The sequence below is a fragment of the Cynara cardunculus genome, unplaced genomic scaffold, assembly GCF_001531365.2.
Source record: "Cynara cardunculus var. scolymus isolate 2C unplaced genomic scaffold, CcrdV1 Un_Scaffold_1190, whole genome shotgun sequence".
Taxonomy (NCBI): Eukaryota; Viridiplantae; Streptophyta; class Magnoliopsida; order Asterales; family Asteraceae; genus Cynara; species Cynara cardunculus.
In genome coordinates this window covers 87572-107226 of record NW_020200699.1, presented here as the reverse complement: position 1 = coordinate 107226, position 19655 = coordinate 87572, and the positions used below count along the sequence as shown (strand labels likewise).

Sequence of the window (19655 nt, the reverse complement as noted above, 5' to 3'; positions counted from 1 at the left end):
CATTGTTATACATTGTTCACCCTCTGCAAACCGTGGTAGCAGGTTATACATGTTTACAATCTTGAACCTTTTGATGAGAGTTTTAAAAATAACCAATTTAACAGGTAGACTGTTTGTAGTTTAGGATGAATAGTTATGTAATATGAGGCAGGAACTGAAATAGTTTTATCTATAGAAATGTTGAATATGCAGTATGCATACCATATGATTGATCTGCAACTCGTTTACTTAAAAGTGTATTCGTGTGTTACAGATCAAGAAAATGAGCTCTAGTCACGTGTTGGAATGATAAATATAATATGAGAAAACATGTTATGACGTATAATTTCGACACGAGAATACAAACAGGATCATGGTTGATCGTTTAAAAGCTTTTCTTGTAGTTACAATTACGTTATTTCTAAAAGTGTTTGCTCAAGAAGGTTTCCAAAATTGTTATATTTGAAGATTCCAACTTACATATTATTTGAACTTTGAATATTGTTATTAAACTATGTTTTATAGGGGCAAATTGCATGAAAATGTAACGTACTTTGATTTAATTTCTATTTTGGATAACGTATTTTCAAAACTTACATTTTGATACATAAAATATAAAGTTTTAAATATTAAAGTACCTAGGTAACCGGTTGAAACATTAACCGGTTACCATGCTGATGTAGTATGATGTGGTATCCAACTTAGTATTATTCACTAAAGCATTAACCGGATACCATATCACTCGCCATATTAGCATGGTAATCGGTTAATGCTTCAATCGGTTACCCGGGTAATTAAATATTTAAAACTTTACATCTTAGGTACAAAATGAAAGTTTTAAAAATACGTTACTAAAAAAAAGAATCAAGTTAAAATACATTATTTTTTCATACAATTTGTTTTTTTTTTATATAATAGGGGATGTGATTTTTTATAATAAAACAAAAAACAAAATTAATACTACCTACTAAAAATGGAAATTCAAAATTTATATAAAAATAAATAATATTATTAACTTATGTATTAATTTATAATTTAGAAGATATTATTCTAAATTAAAAGCAAAAGGGTTTTGGTCTCTTTAAGGGTGTTTGGGATTTTTTATAAAAAACAATTTATTGATTTATAACAGTACGACACTGGTAATAAAAAAATTTGAGTATTTGAATAAACAGGTTCTTAAATTTTTAAAAAAAAATTAAATTATTTTAATTATAATAAATTAATAAAAAAAAACATACATTGTTTAGGATAAACAATCTAAACACCCCCCTAAAATCCTCAAATCTTGAAAAATATGATATTTTATTGGATGATTTGATAAAGATTTCCGGTGATACGTTTGAACAGAAAAATATGATATTTTTACGGCGGGCAAAAGGGTTTTGGTCTGTCTAAATCCCCAAATCTCGAAACCAATCTCCAATCTGATTTTTTCCATCAGGGTTTCCAGTGTACCTGTTTATTTATGCTTCTTGATCGAATACTGAACGATCAAGAAGAAAAAGAATCATCATCGAAGATGGAAGGCGGTGGAGTTCTATCTGCTACCGACCAGCAAACAATGGTTTCCTCTTTTCTTGAAATTGCTGTTGGCCAGACTGTCGATACTGCCAAGCAGTTCTTGCAGGTATCACTTCCTCTTTCAATTTGAGTATGCTTTTGATAAATCTGCCCTAATCGGACGTGAAACATTTGATTTGATGAAATGGCACTCTGAGCATTTGGTTTTGATAAACCAGAATTAGGGTTTATTGTTGTCTGTTGATGATGAAAAAGGCAAACAACAGTCGATTGTTTGATTCTACTTGTAGCAGTCGACAAACTCTGCAGGATTGCTGCCATTTGGGATCTACAATGGTTAAAGAATATTTCTGGTGGCATCTGGGTTATGCTACCTAGGGTTTATATCTGTTTAAGATGGTGCATCACATGGTTTCATGTCATCCATACAAAATTGCTATATAAAATAAAAGGAAATTTGTTTTAGAATTGAAATTATTGCCTAGAATGCTGTAAATAAGTATCTATCTCTGCCAAAAGAAGAGATACAAATACAATTTGGCTTTTGAATTAGGGCTTCTGTAAATAAGAACATTATTAGGGTTTGCAAAGTTCTTGGTTGGACCTTTAGCATCAAACAGTTTCCCTTTTTCTTTGAAACTATTTTTGGATTGTTAGAACTCATGTTTGACTCGAATCAAGTTATGGTTTATTTTTGTGATGTCAAATAATGTGCCGATCTTATATGCATCTTATGTAAGCTACTAGGCCTTTAATATTGCTATATAGGAATGCAAGCAGTGTTAGATCTTGATGTTATGTTGGGCAACTTTTTGGGGTTCACGGTATGTTATATTACGTGCTCCACAAAGATCACAAGTTCTATTTTCAGTTGGGACGTGGATGTCCCACAAGAATTGTAGTGTTTCTTTTTGTGCGAAACATGTTAGGTTGAAACATCAATTTTTATGGGTCATCGCTACAACAGGAGGTCTTTTGGGGTTCACAATATGCTATATATGTGTCCGTAGTTCTTGTTTGAATACATATATTGTCTATGAAGTGATTTTATAACGATGATGGCGATCCTTAAATTCAGGCCACAAACTGGAAGCTCGAAGAAGCTATTCAACTTTTTTATGTAGGAAATGAAGTTGGAGCTGCTTCGTTATCTCCATATATTCCACCACTAGAAAATGAGGCTGTCATATCCGACCAAGGTTTAGGGTAAGTAACTATTGTGTTCCTAATAATATGTTTTTGTGTGTCTCTGTGTGTTATAGTATTCATTTAATCGCAAGTTTTCTAAACTTGGGTCGTATTCTTACTTCAGAGTGTCGGATAATCACATGGGATCCAATAATTTTATAGAAAATGATGGCATTGACGTTCGTGCGCCTCTACCGGTTAAAAGGGACGTCCTCTACGACACTTCGATGCTTTACGGGTTTGCTACTTTGCTCATTTTCATTTTCTACCTTCTAGTTTTTTCGGTTATGCAGTTTTAATGAATTGCTAGGTTAGTTACCTAATAGGATGCATGAACGTTTTTTAGCGCGGTTTACAAAATTTCATGCATATCCTAAAGTTCGGTGGATGTGTTTATTGCATATTAATGAGGCTGAGTTCGTTCACGCCATTTATTAACTGCTTATCGAGCTACTTTATTCTGTGCATCTTTCATTTTATTCTTCCTCTTAATTATGTCTTTAGTGCATCAAGATTGGGTGTTTCTCCACACGAACCTCATACTACGGTTCCCTTCCGCAATTTTGAAGAGGAATCGAAACGTCCAGGAGTCTGGGAAGCAGACCAAGGATCTACATCAACGGCTGAAACTTCTAGAGATAATCTTGCTTCCTTGTATCGTCCTCCTTTTGCTTTGATGTACCATGGATCCTTTGAGAAGGTAACTTATAATCGACCTATTTTTTACCAAAGTGTAAAGATGAACACGCATCTTTATCTTTCGACTCTTCTGAGTTTTTTTTATCCATAATACGAATACATCCCGACGTTTTTTTTACATTTTCTTACATGTTCAGGCAAAAGAAGCTGCTAATGCCCAAGATAGATGGCTCCTGGTGAACTTACAATCTACCAGAGAATTTAGCTCACATATGGTATATATATATATATATATTGCCAGCACCTCTAACACATATAACACTTGCATACAGACGTAAAACGGTTGTGTTCCTAATTGTTTGTAAATAATTGTGCAGCTTAACCGAGATACTTGGGCCAATGAAGCTGTTTCTCAAACGATCACCTCTAATTTCATCTTCTGGCAGGTTATTTTCATCTATAAAAATTGCCATTATTTAGAAGCAACATTGGTATAAATGTTATTTTAGCTTCAAGTTTGGTGATTGTTAAACATGTTGCATGTAGGTCTGCGATGACACCGAAGAGGGCAGCAAGATAAGTACATACTACAAATTGGATTCTGTTCCTGTTACTCTTGTCATTGACCCTATCACTGGTCAAAAAATGCGCTTATGGCGTGGAATGATCCAACCAGAAAGTTTGTTGGAGGTACGTCGATTATTTTCATTCAGATCCTATGATACATAGTATCGCGACATTTTGTAACTTGAGGTGTTTTGATGTGAATTATAACATTATCTTGATGATAGGATCTGTTACAATTTTTGGATGGTAGCCCGAAGGATCATCATTTCAACTTGTCTCATAAACGTCCAAGAGAAAGTTCTAACACTTCGCCTCCCAAAATCCAAGGTTTGTCGTTTCTATAAGATTGAAAACTTGGATTTTGTTTGGGTTTGTACAACGATATATGATGAAGAAGCAACTTATGTGACTGCAGATGAAACGGATGAAGAGGATGAGGAAATGAAGCTGGCACGAGCTTTATCGATGGGAACAATGGAAGATTCGGATGGCATTAAAGAGAAAGAAAAGCATAATGTTTATCCGCCATTGCCTGAAGAACCGAAAGGTGATAGGAACTTGGTTTGCAGGGTTGGAGTCCGTCTTCCAGATGGAAGAAGGCTTCAAAGGAATTTCTTAAGGTCTGATCCGATACAGGTAAAGTTTTTTTCTTGTTAAGATTAAAATTCATATAAATATATCTCGAGAAAGCTTATGTTGTGTGTTTGCAGTTGCTATGGTCATTCTGTGCTGCAAACTGTGGTGATGAGCGGCCATTCCGATTGACTCATGCAATTCCGGGTGCGGTGAAAGAGATGGACTACGGGAGCGTGTCGACATTTGATGAATCTGGTCTTTCGAATTCCATGATTTCGGTTACTTGGAGCGAAGTTTAACTGTTGTTTAGCTGCCTGCTAAACCTGGAAATGGAGTTTCTATTGACTTGTATTTGTGTATATGCATACAAACCCTTTGCAACTGGTAAACACTTTTAAATTATGAGCACCCCCTCTATGTTTATTGGTTTATCAAATGAAGGCAAAACAACCTCCAGATTGTGCTTCATACATTATCATGTCTTTTATTATATGCCCCAAAAAACAGTTAAATTTTATAGGATCATGTTTGATTTATTTGTGGCCCAAAAACTACAAATTGGAGTCTGATCTCCATTGATATTTTGTTTAAATTGTCTGAGTAAATTAATTTGTCTGTGCCTGTGTAAGTTAATTTGTCTGTATAAACTGAAAAAAAAATTTGTTTGGAAGAGTTCTTATAGATAGAAAAAGCATGTTTTTTACTTGGAAGGGGCAGATTCTGAAGGAAAAAAAAAACTTGGCTTTCTACATAAAGCTCCTTAGAAACTTACTAAATAAGCCACTTCTATATCATCAAACCACCACCAAACAGTTCAACCAAATAAGCAATATGTCCCATAAGCTCATTAAGCTGCTAATAAACAGGCCGATAGGCGAGCATCAAACAGATCAAACCATACAATTTCAATGTTAGTTGGTCTATGAGCTATATGAAGATCCTGGACTTGTATTGAACCGCCATTGGTTACTTAACAAGGTCGGATGTGATTTGATTTGTTGATACATACATACATATATACATGCTGATGAAGCGGTCAAAATTCTGTTCTTCCTTAGATCATGCACTTCCATGAGTAATTCTGTTGCTGATGTGCATGAATCTTTATAACAAATAATGCAGCAAAACAGATGGGAGGTTTTATCCAGCACTGTCATCAGATTCCAACTGCTTACGGCTTACTAGCATGCCTTCATCCCAAATTTCAACATACCTACAAAGCATCGACATACAAAAGTTAACGACATAAGGGTGTTTATTGCCAATCGTAAAACTAACCTACTTCCTTTCATTCAAGATTAATCAATTTACAAAGAAACCCACCAACAGGACAAACTGCCTTTTTTTGTTGATTTTCTTTTTCATCCCCTTTCCACATGAATAATAGCACAAGATAACCAACGCCTAAAAGCGAAGGTGAAAACAAGAAGAATGCATCTGCTCTTGCTCATGAAAGAATCGACTTCTATCCTCTATATCATTCTTTCTTTAAAGTTTTACGAGCTTTACATTGTTATCAGAAAAGTCCCACAAGGAAAAATAACAAAAAGTTTGTAATATGTAGATGCCACCTATGGAACCGACGCTTAACGGGCAACCCTAGTGCAACAAGGCTCCTCGGCTTTAGCAAGGTTCAGGAGGAAGTCTTTGTATTATGTAATATTTTCCTTGCACTTCGAAAAGAAATTGTTAATGTGAATCATGGCCATGACCTTGACTTACAACGGAGTACACAGGACAAAAAAAAATTCCTTTTGTTTTAATCATGGATAACCTGCTAGCTTAAATGCCTAATTGAGTTGAGCAGAAACAGATAGAACAGCTAACTTGCAGTTTTAAACTAATTTAAAAAAGTGGTAATAAATTAGCAGCAGTAACAAGGGTGGACAGTGAACGTACAGTGATCAAACTAGAAAAGAAACAAGCAGGTTCCATCAATATGGTAGAGAGGATCAGTATGGTTATCTAGTTGGCACTTCATTAAAAATTCCATGGTGCATGATGGGGTAAAATTCATGGAATTTATGTTGTGAAGCAGAAGTAACAACGCATGGGGTTAAGAAAAGAAACAAGGTATATAAAAATAAATTGATGAACGAATACAGACCTTGACCCACTGACATCAATACACAGAAAGTGCCCATCTCGCCATCCATTTTTAAAATGGCCAAAAAAGATATCACCATTCGTTGAATAGAACCGCCCTTCTCCATTTGCTTTTCCCTTCCAGAAATTCACAAACCACCTATCTCCCGTGTGAAAGTAAAACCATCCCTACATAATAATGAAACCCGTGTGAAAGTAAAACCTCTGAGGATGGCAAGGGAATTCACAAGCAGATAATATATGATATTCCTCATGAACTGGTCTAGAAATATGCCGACTCAGGTAAAAACAAGCCTGAACATGTGACATTCTTACCTTCCCATGCATAACATCATCCCTCCATGACCCACGAAAGACATCCCCGTTGCTGAAGCAAAATGTCCCCAATCCTGATCTCTTACCATAGCGCCACAAACCATCATACATGCTTCCATCGCCCAGTGACAAACGACCCTGTGAAACATGGTTAGTAAGTACTTCGGTACATAATGACAAAAGGTTTAGCACCTTTCACAGTTATATGGGCTACAGTAAGCACCTTCCCTTCAGGAAGACCTCCCTGGCAGCGCCCCACATATATACCTCCACGATAGTTTATCTCCACTACAGGACTCCACTTCTTTTGTGACTCACGTTCAGATTCCTGCATTAGAACAGGCATTCTGTTAGGAAACTAGTGATACGTCCCAAACACAACAAAGCACGATACCATCATGTGATCATTTATCACAGACTTGCATATACTTCAACTTGTAACAAACTTCAATACTGTTCAACGTTGTAAAATAATTGTCAAGCAGGTGAAAAAACTTCATACCATATTATTTATTAGTTTTTATATAATTATAATGAAATGCAGCATTTGCTAAGTTACAATCCATAAGGATTTCTAGAACTTCATGCCAAATAACAAGTGCTAAAACCTAAATTAATCACTCAGTTGACAGATGCATCCTCTACCATCAAACTACGACAATGTTGATCAGGAATCCTGCTCTGCTTGAACCATGATGCATAAATGAATGATGATACAACAATAAAATAACTTTCATCTGTATGCTGATTTGCAAAAGCCATTATATTTAAGTTGACCATAATTAGTGAAAGGGAACTTTTTGAGACAAAATCATACAGAAATAGATGCTTCATTTTCTTAACAGCATAAGGGAATATGCTACTCACCAGCATAGATGCTGCACGGGCAGAAAGTGTTCCGTTCTTCTTAGAACCATCCGGATACACTCTATTCTGACGAGCAGAGACGCTACTGCTAAAATCCATTGCTGTTTGCAAACTAGCATCAGGAGATTCATCAAATGACATGCTTACAGAAAACCGCGTCTCATCCTTCATTTCAGGTTCACTATTTTCCTCCGGATAGTGCATGACCCTTGAGCCATTGGGACCATCTTTCAGGTCTCCTGATAGTTTTACTCCAACAGGAAGTTTATAGATGTTCAGGTTGCCAAGCATTAGAGCATCACCAGACTTATTAGTCTCATTGGCTGCTTCTTCAGCAATAAGATACCCTGGCCTTCGGTTAATCAGAAGCTCCCTTTGAAGTGTTAGCGATCCTAGAAGATGTATATTGAGTTTGTTATTAATTCGGCCTACAACGCTTTTTTTAACTTTGATGAGTGACACATATACACACCGTCAACCATAGTTCAACAAACTGATTCTACCTTCAGCTGATTCATTGTAGAAGGTGGCTTGTGGAAATTCAGCATTACTTTGTTCAGTAACACCATGATCCCTAAGAAGAAAGAAAATCCATGAATTTAAACAAACTTTAAAGATGATATTATAAGGTGCTTAACTAGCACAAAACAACACAACAAACCTTAATAAAGTTTTTGCATCTGTAGCATCGCTCAATATTGACTGGAGTTCTGAAGACCAATTATGAAAACCTTCAACAGAACCACTGATAGAACCTACATTTGGGTTTTCATATTTTTCGGGTTTCATTCCCTGAGGAGAAAATGTACTGTCCAACGAACTATTTTCTTGAATGATATCCAGCTGTGACTGTGGCCTCAAAATGTTGAAAATGTAAGGAAAACGTCGGACCAGTCTAGAAAATATGCCATCTTTTTTAGGAGACTCATGCCTGATGCAACTGAGGATAACATTAGGCAAGCATGTCAAAAGAAAATGAAGAGAAACATGAATGATATATTTGTTAGTTAAAATATAATTGTGGTTAGAAGAGTGCTGAATACTATAATACAATGATAAACAGCAGTTTCCGTATATGGATATAGGGTGTTAAGCAGCCAAAAGAGAGTTCCAAAATATTGTCAATTTACAACTAAAATCACGACAGATATTAGAGATAGAAGGGATATTGTCTCCTTTTCGCAAAAACAGTAGAAGACCCTGTTCCGAATATCTCAACATGATGCTTCTAGCTTTCTACCTATGAGCACCATGGAGTTAAAACTTTATCAAGTAAGAAATTGCAGTACTTCTATTCAAGAAAATAATACAAGAAATGCTGATTGATGGAAAACAATCAATAGTGGCAATAAGCAAAAAGGATACTTATTTTATATAGCATGATCAGAAATTGTACAGTTTTTCCAAATCCACTCAAGTAACCACATATACAGATTGTAACTAGCTGAGATGCATAGGTTCCCCTAGACAAGAAGTAGGGGCTGTTTACCAAACGCTTACCCAGGTAAGTGCTTACCAAGTCACATTACCTTACCGGAAGAATATGGCAAGGACCAAGAATCTTACCCGGTAAGAGCGGGCCAAGGACCGAGAGTCTTATCCGGTACGTGAGGACGATGACTCTTACCACGGTTAGCACTTACCATGTAAATTGTTGTATCCAATGCCATTTTGGTGGACTAAAACTTTACCAGGGGTAAGAAAGTGATAGTGTTGAATTTTACCAGTAAGCGCTTATCGGGTAAGTGTTTTGTAAACAGCCCCGTAGACATTTAACAGAATCCACATTATATTGGAGCTATAGGTGTACCATCTACTTAATTCTCACTCTAGTTTTCATCAGTAAAGCAGTGATAAAAGATTGATAGCCTTTAGGATCCATCCTAATCAGCCTAGGAGACAACTACCTTTCTCTACCTTCCCAATACCACAGTAGACCTGGTCATAATGATTGATTGCACATAATTGAGATTCTACATCGAGATTACAGTTGTGTAGCAACTAAAAACAAGAAACCAAACAAGATATAACCGAACAAAGTAGGACATTCCAATCTACTGAACTGGTTCATAATAAACAACAGGACATGAGTATAATATTCCCCATACTCCCAATGAGTTTACACATGACTCTAGACAGTCATATAGCAACAAAAACCAAGCAACCAAACCAGAAACAACTTCACAAACTAGTACATGTCAATCTAACTAAAAAGGTTTACTAAAAACAACAGGATACGTCTAACAACATATCATAATGAATTTATGCAGGACTTTAGGCAGTTGCATAGCAACTAAAAACAAGCAAAAAACAAGATATAACTAAATAGGCTTACGGAAAACAACAGAACATGTCTAAACATTATATGCCAACGGGTTCTAACATGACCTTGAGAAACTGAACAAGCGTTAGAGTGAGCAAGTGAACCACCAGGAAGTATTTCATTGTACGCACCCACTCAAAAAGCAGCGTTGGTCCTAAATAACCGTAAACCTTGTAAGTACATAATGTACAATCTACCCCATCTATCATCAAAAATCAAAGAGAGTTTATCATTTTTATCTTATTATTAACCCAAATAATCAGTCTTCTAAATCAAGTAACAGTCTTATTTGCAAATCAGCATATAACTGTTACTGTTTAGTTCCTAGATCACTCTGCTTTAGAGGTTGCTTAGTGTATCTGACTGAACTAGCTGGTTTAGATTTCATAGCACAATTTTTGAGACAGAACAACTTCACATAATCTGACATAAAACCAACAGATAAAACCTGTCAGAGAGACCAGGAAGTAACCTACGGCTTTATGATAATTACCCGATAGTGAATATGGTTGTTGCAAATGAGTTGGGACTCATATCCGGTTCATGAACTAAGGAAGTTATAATGTCCCCCTCCCATTCTGCAGCTTGACGAAAGGTACGCAAAATGCCATGCATTTCATGGCTGTCAATGACAGCCGAACTTGCTAGGATAAATACAACAATTCCATTTATGTCCTGAAATTTAAGGCAGGACAGAAACAAAACAAAAAACATGTCATGATGATAAATAAAAAGTGCCCAAATTGTACACTTGGTGACAATTGACATAGACCTGAAAGATTGTATTTCTAGTCAACAGACCTTTACACCCGAGCTAAGGAAAGGGCAATCATATATTGCTTGAACAACCGAAGTTTCAATGTCATAACCAACTCCATATCCAATTTTCGCCTCCTCATAGCCTCCTAAAATCTGGCAAGAATTAATTATTTAGTGGTAAGCAAAAAAGCAGTTGTTAAAAAGAAAAAGTAAAGGTTGGTTCACCAAGTTTGGCACAGTTGCAACATAGATGTCATAGAAAAAAAAAAATTAGGAACAACTCATCAGTCAAGAACTTACCTTTTTGAGGTCTATGACTCCAAGTTCTTTCATACCCTCATGTGGTATGTCTAGAAATTTTCTGTTGTGCTCCTGACAGTGATATAATCAAACAATTACAAGGACAACAAGCATCTGGATATACGAAGTACATGAACTGCTTACAGATGTCAGAACGGAGACTGCATTCAGTGCCATCAAGACAGCATTATTTGCAATTTGTAATGCCTCATCCAAAGTTACGAGGTCTTTTTCTAGAAGTGCATCGGCGTCAACCACTGCAGTGCAGAAAGAAAAAGATTTTTGACAGCTATAGTAGAAAGATAATCACAAGTTTTGTAGCCAATGCTAAGGGTCAAATGCTTCAAGTAGTAATCACAACTGGCTAGTTTGAACCACTGAATCAAGCAAATTGTAGAAGTCCTCTTTACGTGTCCATCAAGCAACAGTGAAATGAAATGAGAGCATGCACCCCACCAACTAAAACAAAAAAATATAATATTTAATTCCACCCAGCTTAACACAAACATGGAAGGAGTAGAAAGCTGTTTTTTCATCTAATCAACTAGGAACTTGAAGTGCCACTTCAATTCCTTCTAGCGAGGAGTCATGAACCCGACACAATGCTTCAATCTGAAGCCATGGTCTATACAAGAAAAAAGCTCACTCAGCATGAAAAACAAACTAATTTGCGTAGTACACAAGAAAAACTGAAGTACAGACCTAAACTATACTAGTCTGTGGTTGCATCTTATAAAGATGCATGATCTGAGCTTATAATCATCATAAAAGATCTACTAAACTCTGCCATCAACTCGTATTATCCAGAAGGAGTGATGGCACTATTAAGATCTTTGACTCTTGGAGGAAGGCACAGAAGGTAATGACATCAGTCACAAGGAAGAGCAAACTTGCATAATACAACTTCCCTGAATTGACAAAAAGTAACAAAAAAGAAAAAAAGCAGATGCATCAGATTTGCCAAATGAGAAACCCATCCCATCTACAGAGTTTGACATGTATGGAGTCTCTGTATGTCGCAGCCATAATGGCATCTATATACATGGACAGCAAAAGGTGTCACCAAGCCAGGGTAGTTGATATACTACAGGTAGCAAAATCCCTTCACCAGTAAATTGGGAGCTACCGATGTGATACCCAAGAGGTAAAGGTCTCTCCATTTCTTAAGAAATGTCACAATTTTGAGTCTCATTACTGTACTTTTAACCAGTTAAAGTAACAATGATGATGATGATGAAGCAGCTAAACTACAACACATTATGTACCTTCATACTATGATTATAGCCTACCACTATCATAATTAACCTCTTAAAACTATGGAATACAACAAAAATCAGAATGCTTTCCAAACCAGTTCCAGATACCTTTTTATAGACACTTCCAACCCCAACCAAGGATCCAACTATATATAGGAACTTAGGAAGCAGGCGTATCAGTAATGAAGGACTCTCAAGTGTGTCAGTTCAAATTCCATAACACTTTTAACTTAATTTAGACTAAACCATTTGATCAGTATGATTGTATGACAGCTTGTAGTGCCAGATGGTCATAAAAGTAATCACAACCAATGGTGTATTTCATTCATTCTTTCAAGAGATATCAGACGAAGTCCGCCTATTTTTGAGATATTGAGTTAGGCGATCCAAAAATCCATTATTAACAATAGAATGATGCTCCTTAATCAGGTATCATACACTGATATATATTTACATTCGAGTTGCACCAGGAGATAACTCTAAATATTTTGTAGAACCTTCCTTCATATTTAAATGGTGCATACGTTTTTTTACATGAAATTGGAAGAATGGCAGCTAAATAAGCTCATGGATTTCATGTGCACGTGTGCATATTTAAACATATTCTCTAGTGGCCAGTACACATGTATTGATTACTGAATTAATGAATTCTATGAATCCTATAAATAAAATTACTATGTTCCAAAACAATTTGACTTGATCTATTTCTGAACATAACAACTTATATTCACGGTCGAAATTGAAGTGCCAGACTTGCGAGCTTACATAAAAAAAACCAAAGGAGATATTTCATGCTGATAACATATGCATACACCTTTTAATGCAGAAAAGCATGAATGCATAAATTAGATCCTGCTGAAAAATTATCAATATCAGAGCTTATTATGTTGAGTACAAAGATCATCTTTATGTTCAAAACTGACTAGGGACCAGACTCTTGAGATTAAAGAAATACAGTAAAATAAAGAATTTACGCTGCTACTGCAAGCATGCAGCATGGCAGCCACCAAGAGGCTAGGAGAAACTTAAGAAACTGGAGCATGCTGAAAGATAGTGGATGCTAGGACCTGCTATGTTGAGTGCTAAGATAGGGTCAATGCCCAAGCTCCAAAGCATAAAAAACCATGTAGGAATTACTTAGAAGTAGAAAACTACAAAAAGAACATTAAATTCAATCAAGGTCAATGTTGTGATGTCTACTAAAGAATACTCACTGATACAGAAATCCGTAAGCCCCTCAAGTTTATTCAGCAAGTCCTTCACCTGCATATAAAGCAAACTGCCGCATCATTTTCACTACTTGTCAAACTGAATAACAATTTGGCTGAGATACATGTGGTTCACTGCATATGGAAAGGGTTAATGCAATAGTCCCCAAAACTATCTCGTGTTAAAATTATTAAGCACCCTAGTGCAGCTAAAAATAACATATTATTTTTTGTAAAACGCTAGTTGAACAAAGAGTGGGTCATTGATGGTGTTATCATAATGACGAAAGGACAGTGACTACTAAATACTTAAGAAATTTTTGCATTGTATGACACTTGCTCATAAGCTAAAGTATGCATACTTGATCATCATATTGACTTGCACAAAGTTATGAATTTTTCACATAAGCACCATTGAGTATGGCTAAGGCTAATACATGATAGCAACCATGCCTAATGACTCAGTTTGTTGTAAAGCCATTATCAACTTCCAATATGCACTATATGGGGCATTTTACGTGCACAAAGTCACCTTTTCTGCACAAAGCTAAAACAACTTAAGAAGGAAACAAGTTTTGCCATATAACATGTTTTATAAGATTAGGAAAAAGAATATGAAATTCTTAATATGCACAAAATTTCAAATGTTTGCCTCAACAACCAATGCCTATTACACATGTCCATTTGACATCAAAAGAAACTTCAACCAAAATACAACTTGGCAGCCTTTGAAATTAACAAAAAACACATCATCCTAAAATTCAGATTTATAAATTAATCATACAAGTAACTGCCTCAATCTCTCCTCATTCAGATATATAACACAAACAATTGACTGTTGAGGTATCATGTAATTGGCACTACGAAGCCATAAAGCAAAAGTAATAGCGAATAAAAGGAAAGTTTCCAGAAACAAGAAATCATAGACAGAAACGTGGAGGACAAAAATGGACAATAACATGCGAACAACATAGAGAACTAAAACGGAAATTCCTAAAAAATCCAGTTAAGTTATAATAATGTGTCTTCCCAGTTCAGTCTCACATTACAGGAATTTGTAAGGAGAAAACTAAACCTCATCTTGGCGCCTTCGACCTTCAAATCTAAAAGGCTTCAGAATGATAGTCACGACAAAGCCATTTGCAAGTTTTATTGCTTCAAATATATCATGCACTGTGGTAAGATCTGATCCATAAGATGCCCCAGCCACCTAGAGAAAACAAAAAAAAATGATATAAATAGATACAATAACATGAGCATATAAGAACCATGCAATTTGTCTTCAAATCCACTATATTCTTTCGCAAAGATGTGAAAAAAATTATTCAGGACGTCTACCATTATCTATAAAGCAGTTCTTCAAATCCACTATTTGCCCTTACACCTTGCTTGAAACCTTCAGGTGTCGTGTCATTGGATCTTCAAAGTTTGACCTCTCACTTCAAATAATGCACTCAGAAACCCATCTAACTACTTTCAATAACCTATCAGCAGTTTTGCTAGCAGTCTCATGTAATATAAACTTTGTAATTGTGGATATAGCAGAATAATTGGGTATTGATGCATGCTTGATGGACTAAAAAGTGTTTCACCTTTGACAGGTATATGCCATGGACCACTTGTTTCACAAGAGGCTTTCCGGCATCAGCGACCCATAGATGGATACATGGTGCCTGCTAGACCGCTAGCCAGGCTTCCACCAAGGCAAAAGTACTTGAAGATTCTAGAGGTCGGTAGGAAATTGTAGAGTTCTTCATTGTAATCTAGCATTTAATTGTATCTTGTAGTGTTGCCTACAAACTTCTAGATTGCGCACGATACATGTAGAAAGAAGAATACTTTTAAAGAATAACCTAAAAGGTCCCAGCCTCCCAGTTAATCCATGTAGCTTGAGATTTCATGTATTCTAGGATGTTCCAGACTCCATATAAATAGTTGAGTCCTCTCATTTGTAAGGTATCCAAGGAACTTTCATGGAATAAACAACGCCTTCCTACAAACTCTCTCTTACACCTCCTTTTGAGGTTCCCACATTCTTCCATCAAGTCCCTTCTCACAAAACTTCAAAGCTGACTTTTGTACTTCCAGGCCACAAAATACCAAAGGTGGCATGGGTTGTTAAGACATGAGCAATAACTCCATGGCATATAAGCCATCTTCTTATGGCTAGTAGTCGTCACCTTTTGTTGGTGACTTGGTGCCATATTACTCCTCCAAGGTACGCATTTATCATTCGTAATCAAGAATCACATTGCAACCTTGTTATTAAAATTTATTTCATTTCTATAGAATGTCTATGAGCCCTATTACCTTCCATTACCCGAATGTGTTTTAATGCAAGGAAACTACTAGAAGAATGTGCAACTTATGTAGCTCAGCTTGCGAGAGGAATATATTGGGTTTGTTTGGCTTGGTATGGTATGTAGCTCCACTTGTGGCACAACGACAAGAATGTTGCAATAACTCAACATTACATTTGCAGAACGCTAACACCTGTAAAGTTGGTATGAGAAATGTTGGGGGGGGGGGTACTCAAGGTTCTTGATGTACAGATTGTCAAGTGATATTGACCTCTCCCTACCATTGTCAAAGGTCGTCCTTGCTCATGATGGATGGGGGTAAGAGTTAGTGAAGTTTTAAAAAGTTATAGAACCTACCACATCATCAGTTCAGGCAAGTATTAAAGTTGCTCAATCTGGTAAAGCAAATGCCAAATTTTAATATCAGGCAGTCCAATATATCCTTCTATGCTACAAAATAATCTTTGGTTTATGTACTTGACAAATTTCATGTAGGTAAGAGTTAAGGAGTGTACAAACAAGTATAACAGCTTTTGAACGTGACGCCATGGCCACCGGCTCTTCCACAATTGTTTTGGTGATATCTGCAAAATGAAACATCAATAATCAGTAATAAAAGCAACTTCACACAAAGGTATAAATTTCACTGCAGCACAAGAAAGAGTGAAATGTCCATTGAAATAGAGAAGTTGTCGATTATCAAACTTACAAGAATCTTAACCTTCACTCAAATATATAATTACAACAATCTCTCGGTTATTCAAGTGAAAAAGTTCAGAATGTTAGTTAAGACGTGTTAAAAAAGTGCAAATTTATTATAAAGAACAGAAAAATAAACAAATAGCTTTTGTCTACCACTTTCAAGGATGTACAATCCAATGATGTGTTTGAATCCCCTCATTCTCTTCATTGTTCTTCATCTTTAATCTCAGAAAGCACAAATCTTTCCCAAAAACCATGAAAATTCTCTCTCTACCCTTCTTGTTCTTCGTCTTAATCAATCAGTACAAACCCTGACTAAAATCGAGAAAACCAAACTTCACAGCTCTCAATTCTCATCTTTTTTGGACCCAAACACCTAAACCCTAACTTCTTGGTCCCAAAATGCCACCACTTATTGTGGTTTGTAATGATGTTGCTTGGGATGAACTAGACCAAGTGGTGGGTAAAGGTCTTTCTAGTCATAATTACCTCTTCAGATTGGTCTGCTCAGAAGCCTATCTGGATTGTATTTGCATTTCATGGATTACATGATGTGCTTCCAATTAATTTATAGTTTAAACAAAAAAATATGTGGGACAATCAGATATAGGTCAAACATGACCAACAGAAAAACAACTTTAAAACTTTAGACAGAGCTACATAGGTGCATAAAAATAAACGTGCAAGATCTCACCGTCTCCAAGTAACCGTTGCTGTAATTGCACCTTAAATGTTTCTTCCATAATAATATTCCTGCCATAAAGAAAGAAGTATATATAATGAGTATTTACAAATTATTTTATGTGTTCTTTCACCTTAGATTTCATTTTCCCTCTTTTCATTGAGATGTCAAATATCATCTTTAAATTCAATAGGCGTGTTACCAGCGTGTTACCAGGGCGTGGAAAATAAAAGGCATTGACTGTAATGGAAATTTGATAGAAGAATCCAAAATGATATTCCGCACAAGTAGCATGAAACAACAAACCAAACCATTACAAATGAAGTCAATTATGTTGATGAGACCAGGAACTTCAATTTCAATTAGAAAAATTTCAATATTGTAAGCACATTGTCATATATAGAGCTGATGATCAAAAACAGTATTTGTTGTCCTTCATTTTAGGTGCCTTTAGAGAAAACCAACTTCAAATATCTTTTAGGTTTGAAAAGCAAGTCAAGGAGTAGGTTAGATACTGGTGGCGGAATGGAAATTTTCTTTGGCCAACATAGACTATTCTCATCGTATCTCCGGATGGTTTCTTGGCCTCTCTTCTCTAATTCCAGAAGTTCTCTTTAAGTTTTGTCTTTGACTACATATTTAAGAAGTGAAACATTATGAATGACTACGGGGATGAGACTAATATTACTAGTGTTCCATTTCACACTCTAAAACATACCATGAGGCCTTAAATAAATACTCTTTCTGAGATCAACAAGACAAGGAACCATAAATTAACATACACTTGCAAACTAAACGTAAAAATATGTTACTCCTTTAAAACAAGGAATATAGAAGTTGGTGGAATTGTATTTGTGATAAAGAACTGCTGAAATGGATTCATAATAGATTCTGAGAGAAGTGTAACTACATGAATACAAGGTAGATAGGATTATCTGGAATAAATGAGAACGAGGCGTGTGGGTTTCTTTTCTTTGAGCATTTATTCTTTTTCACAAATCATATTCCCAGCTACAGAAAAAAATGGAATATGAAACAACATATGTTGTATCATAAAACAAGGGCTTAACTTTTCGAAAATTTAAGCCAAGAGACTTCAAACTTTGAAGGACAGAAGGCACAAAGAACAACAATTAAAAAGAAGTAGGTGATGTGGTCAGCCAACAAGTGCTTTTAAAAACTTCTCTCTCTTAATTTCTGAAGTAGAAGAAATCATGATTAACTCTTCTCTTAGAGTGGAAGAGATGGAGGCATGGAGCACACCACATACCAAGAGCATTAAAAATTGGTAACTAAACAAAGAAGCAAAATTATGTAACCCCGTTTCAAGTAGCTTGATACATGCCAATGCTACAGGCAAAATAAAGGCTTGGCCCAGGGGCTTCAGAGATGGAGGCATGGAGCACATTTATACTTGGCATTCCAAGTTGGAAACTGATCATGAAAGCTTTTATGGGACATGGGAAGTAAGTTTTCTGATGACCAGAAAGTGTACTACTGAATTACACACAAAACATGCAACAAGATCATCATGAAGAATGTCTAATACTACATACCAGAACCTTAAGCATGGTGAAAGCGATGCCGAACGCAAACAGAAGTCAAGAACTGCGTCCTTCCGACTTCCAATGCCAATTACTTCCACAATCTCGGTTTCTTCCCATAAATCCATAGCCCCCTCCAGGTTCAATATTGGTGATGACGAAGAAGAATGTCTCTCGAAACTCGATTGCATTCCACGCGGCCGTTTGAAATTGCCACAAAGCTTTAATCTTCTCAAAGGGAACTGGCGATGGAATCTATAATAGCAATGGAATGAACATTTAGGGCAGAGTGAAGGTGAAGATAACCCCCGTGAAATATTGATGGCCATTGATGGCAGCTCCATTGAGAGATGCAGGAGGAGAAAGCAACGGGTTCACGAGGAGGCGTCGGCCATAACCAGAAAGCTCCCCACTTCCAGAGTTACACTAGCGGTTGATTGAGGATAGCTATGTCGCAGAATGTCAGTTAACGTGGATATCTTGGATCCAAACATATGCAACCATAAATTAGGGTTTAATGAAATGACATCAAATTGGAATTTTACTCTGTTTTGTTTTTTAGTTTAACAACTTTTGAAAAAAATGTATCAAACTTCCTTTTAAATATCATGTTGTCCAGATGAAAATTTTGAGACTATAAAGTAGTAACTTTTTTTAAAATGGGTCCTGTTTTGCCTTTGTTTACATACACATAGATATGGGAGGTGTTTAATCAACACCAGTACTTACTATATCAATACAATGATCGACCACTAAACATCCACCTGTAAGTATTCCCGACAGCTAGGTCCATCTTTGTCTATATAACCCCTCACTAATT

At 36.1% G+C, this 19655-nt stretch overlaps 2 protein-coding genes across 4 annotated transcripts; one reads left to right on the top strand and one right to left on the bottom strand.

The window, feature by feature from the left end:
* The first annotated feature begins 1227 nt into the window (after positions 1 to 1227).
* Positions 1228 to 5009, top strand: LOC112502303 (plant UBX domain-containing protein 7-like). Of its 2 annotated transcripts, none has more exons than XM_025106181.1 (10): positions 1228 to 1609; positions 2582 to 2709; positions 2816 to 2929; positions 3196 to 3391; positions 3528 to 3605; positions 3708 to 3776; positions 3877 to 4020; positions 4122 to 4224; positions 4295 to 4533; positions 4608 to 5009. In XM_025106181.1, the coding sequence occupies exons 1-10, from the start codon at positions 1448 to 1450 to the stop codon at positions 4770 to 4772; spliced, it is 1398 nt and encodes a 465-aa protein (XP_024961949.1). In that variant the 5' UTR covers positions 1228 to 1447; the 3' UTR covers positions 4773 to 5009. The 2 variants fall into 2 exon arrangements, with proteins under 2 accessions (XP_024961949.1, XP_024961950.1); XM_025106182.1 differs by having other exon boundaries at positions 4313 to 4533; positions 4608 to 4824.
* Positions 5010 to 5258: 249 nt separating this feature from the next.
* Positions 5259 to 19287, bottom strand: LOC112502299 (protein ACCUMULATION AND REPLICATION OF CHLOROPLASTS 3). Of its 2 annotated transcripts, XM_025106172.1 has the most exons (17): positions 18848 to 19287; positions 17304 to 17362; positions 16427 to 16491; positions 14683 to 14817; positions 13614 to 13662; positions 11288 to 11400; positions 11144 to 11215; positions 10886 to 10996; positions 10578 to 10759; positions 8423 to 8701; positions 8265 to 8335; positions 7909 to 8153; positions 7762 to 7827; positions 7118 to 7222; positions 6895 to 7032; positions 6581 to 6747; positions 5259 to 5686 (listed from the first exon to the last, which is right to left on the bottom strand). In XM_025106172.1, the coding sequence occupies exons 1-17, from the start codon at positions 19177 to 19179 to the stop codon at positions 5614 to 5616; spliced, it is 2262 nt and encodes a 753-aa protein (XP_024961940.1). In that variant the 5' UTR covers positions 19180 to 19287; the 3' UTR covers positions 5259 to 5613. The 2 variants fall into 2 exon arrangements, with proteins under 2 accessions (XP_024961940.1, XP_024961939.1); XM_025106171.1 differs by having other exon boundaries at positions 7762 to 8153.
* Positions 19288 to 19655: the final 368 nt, after the last annotated feature.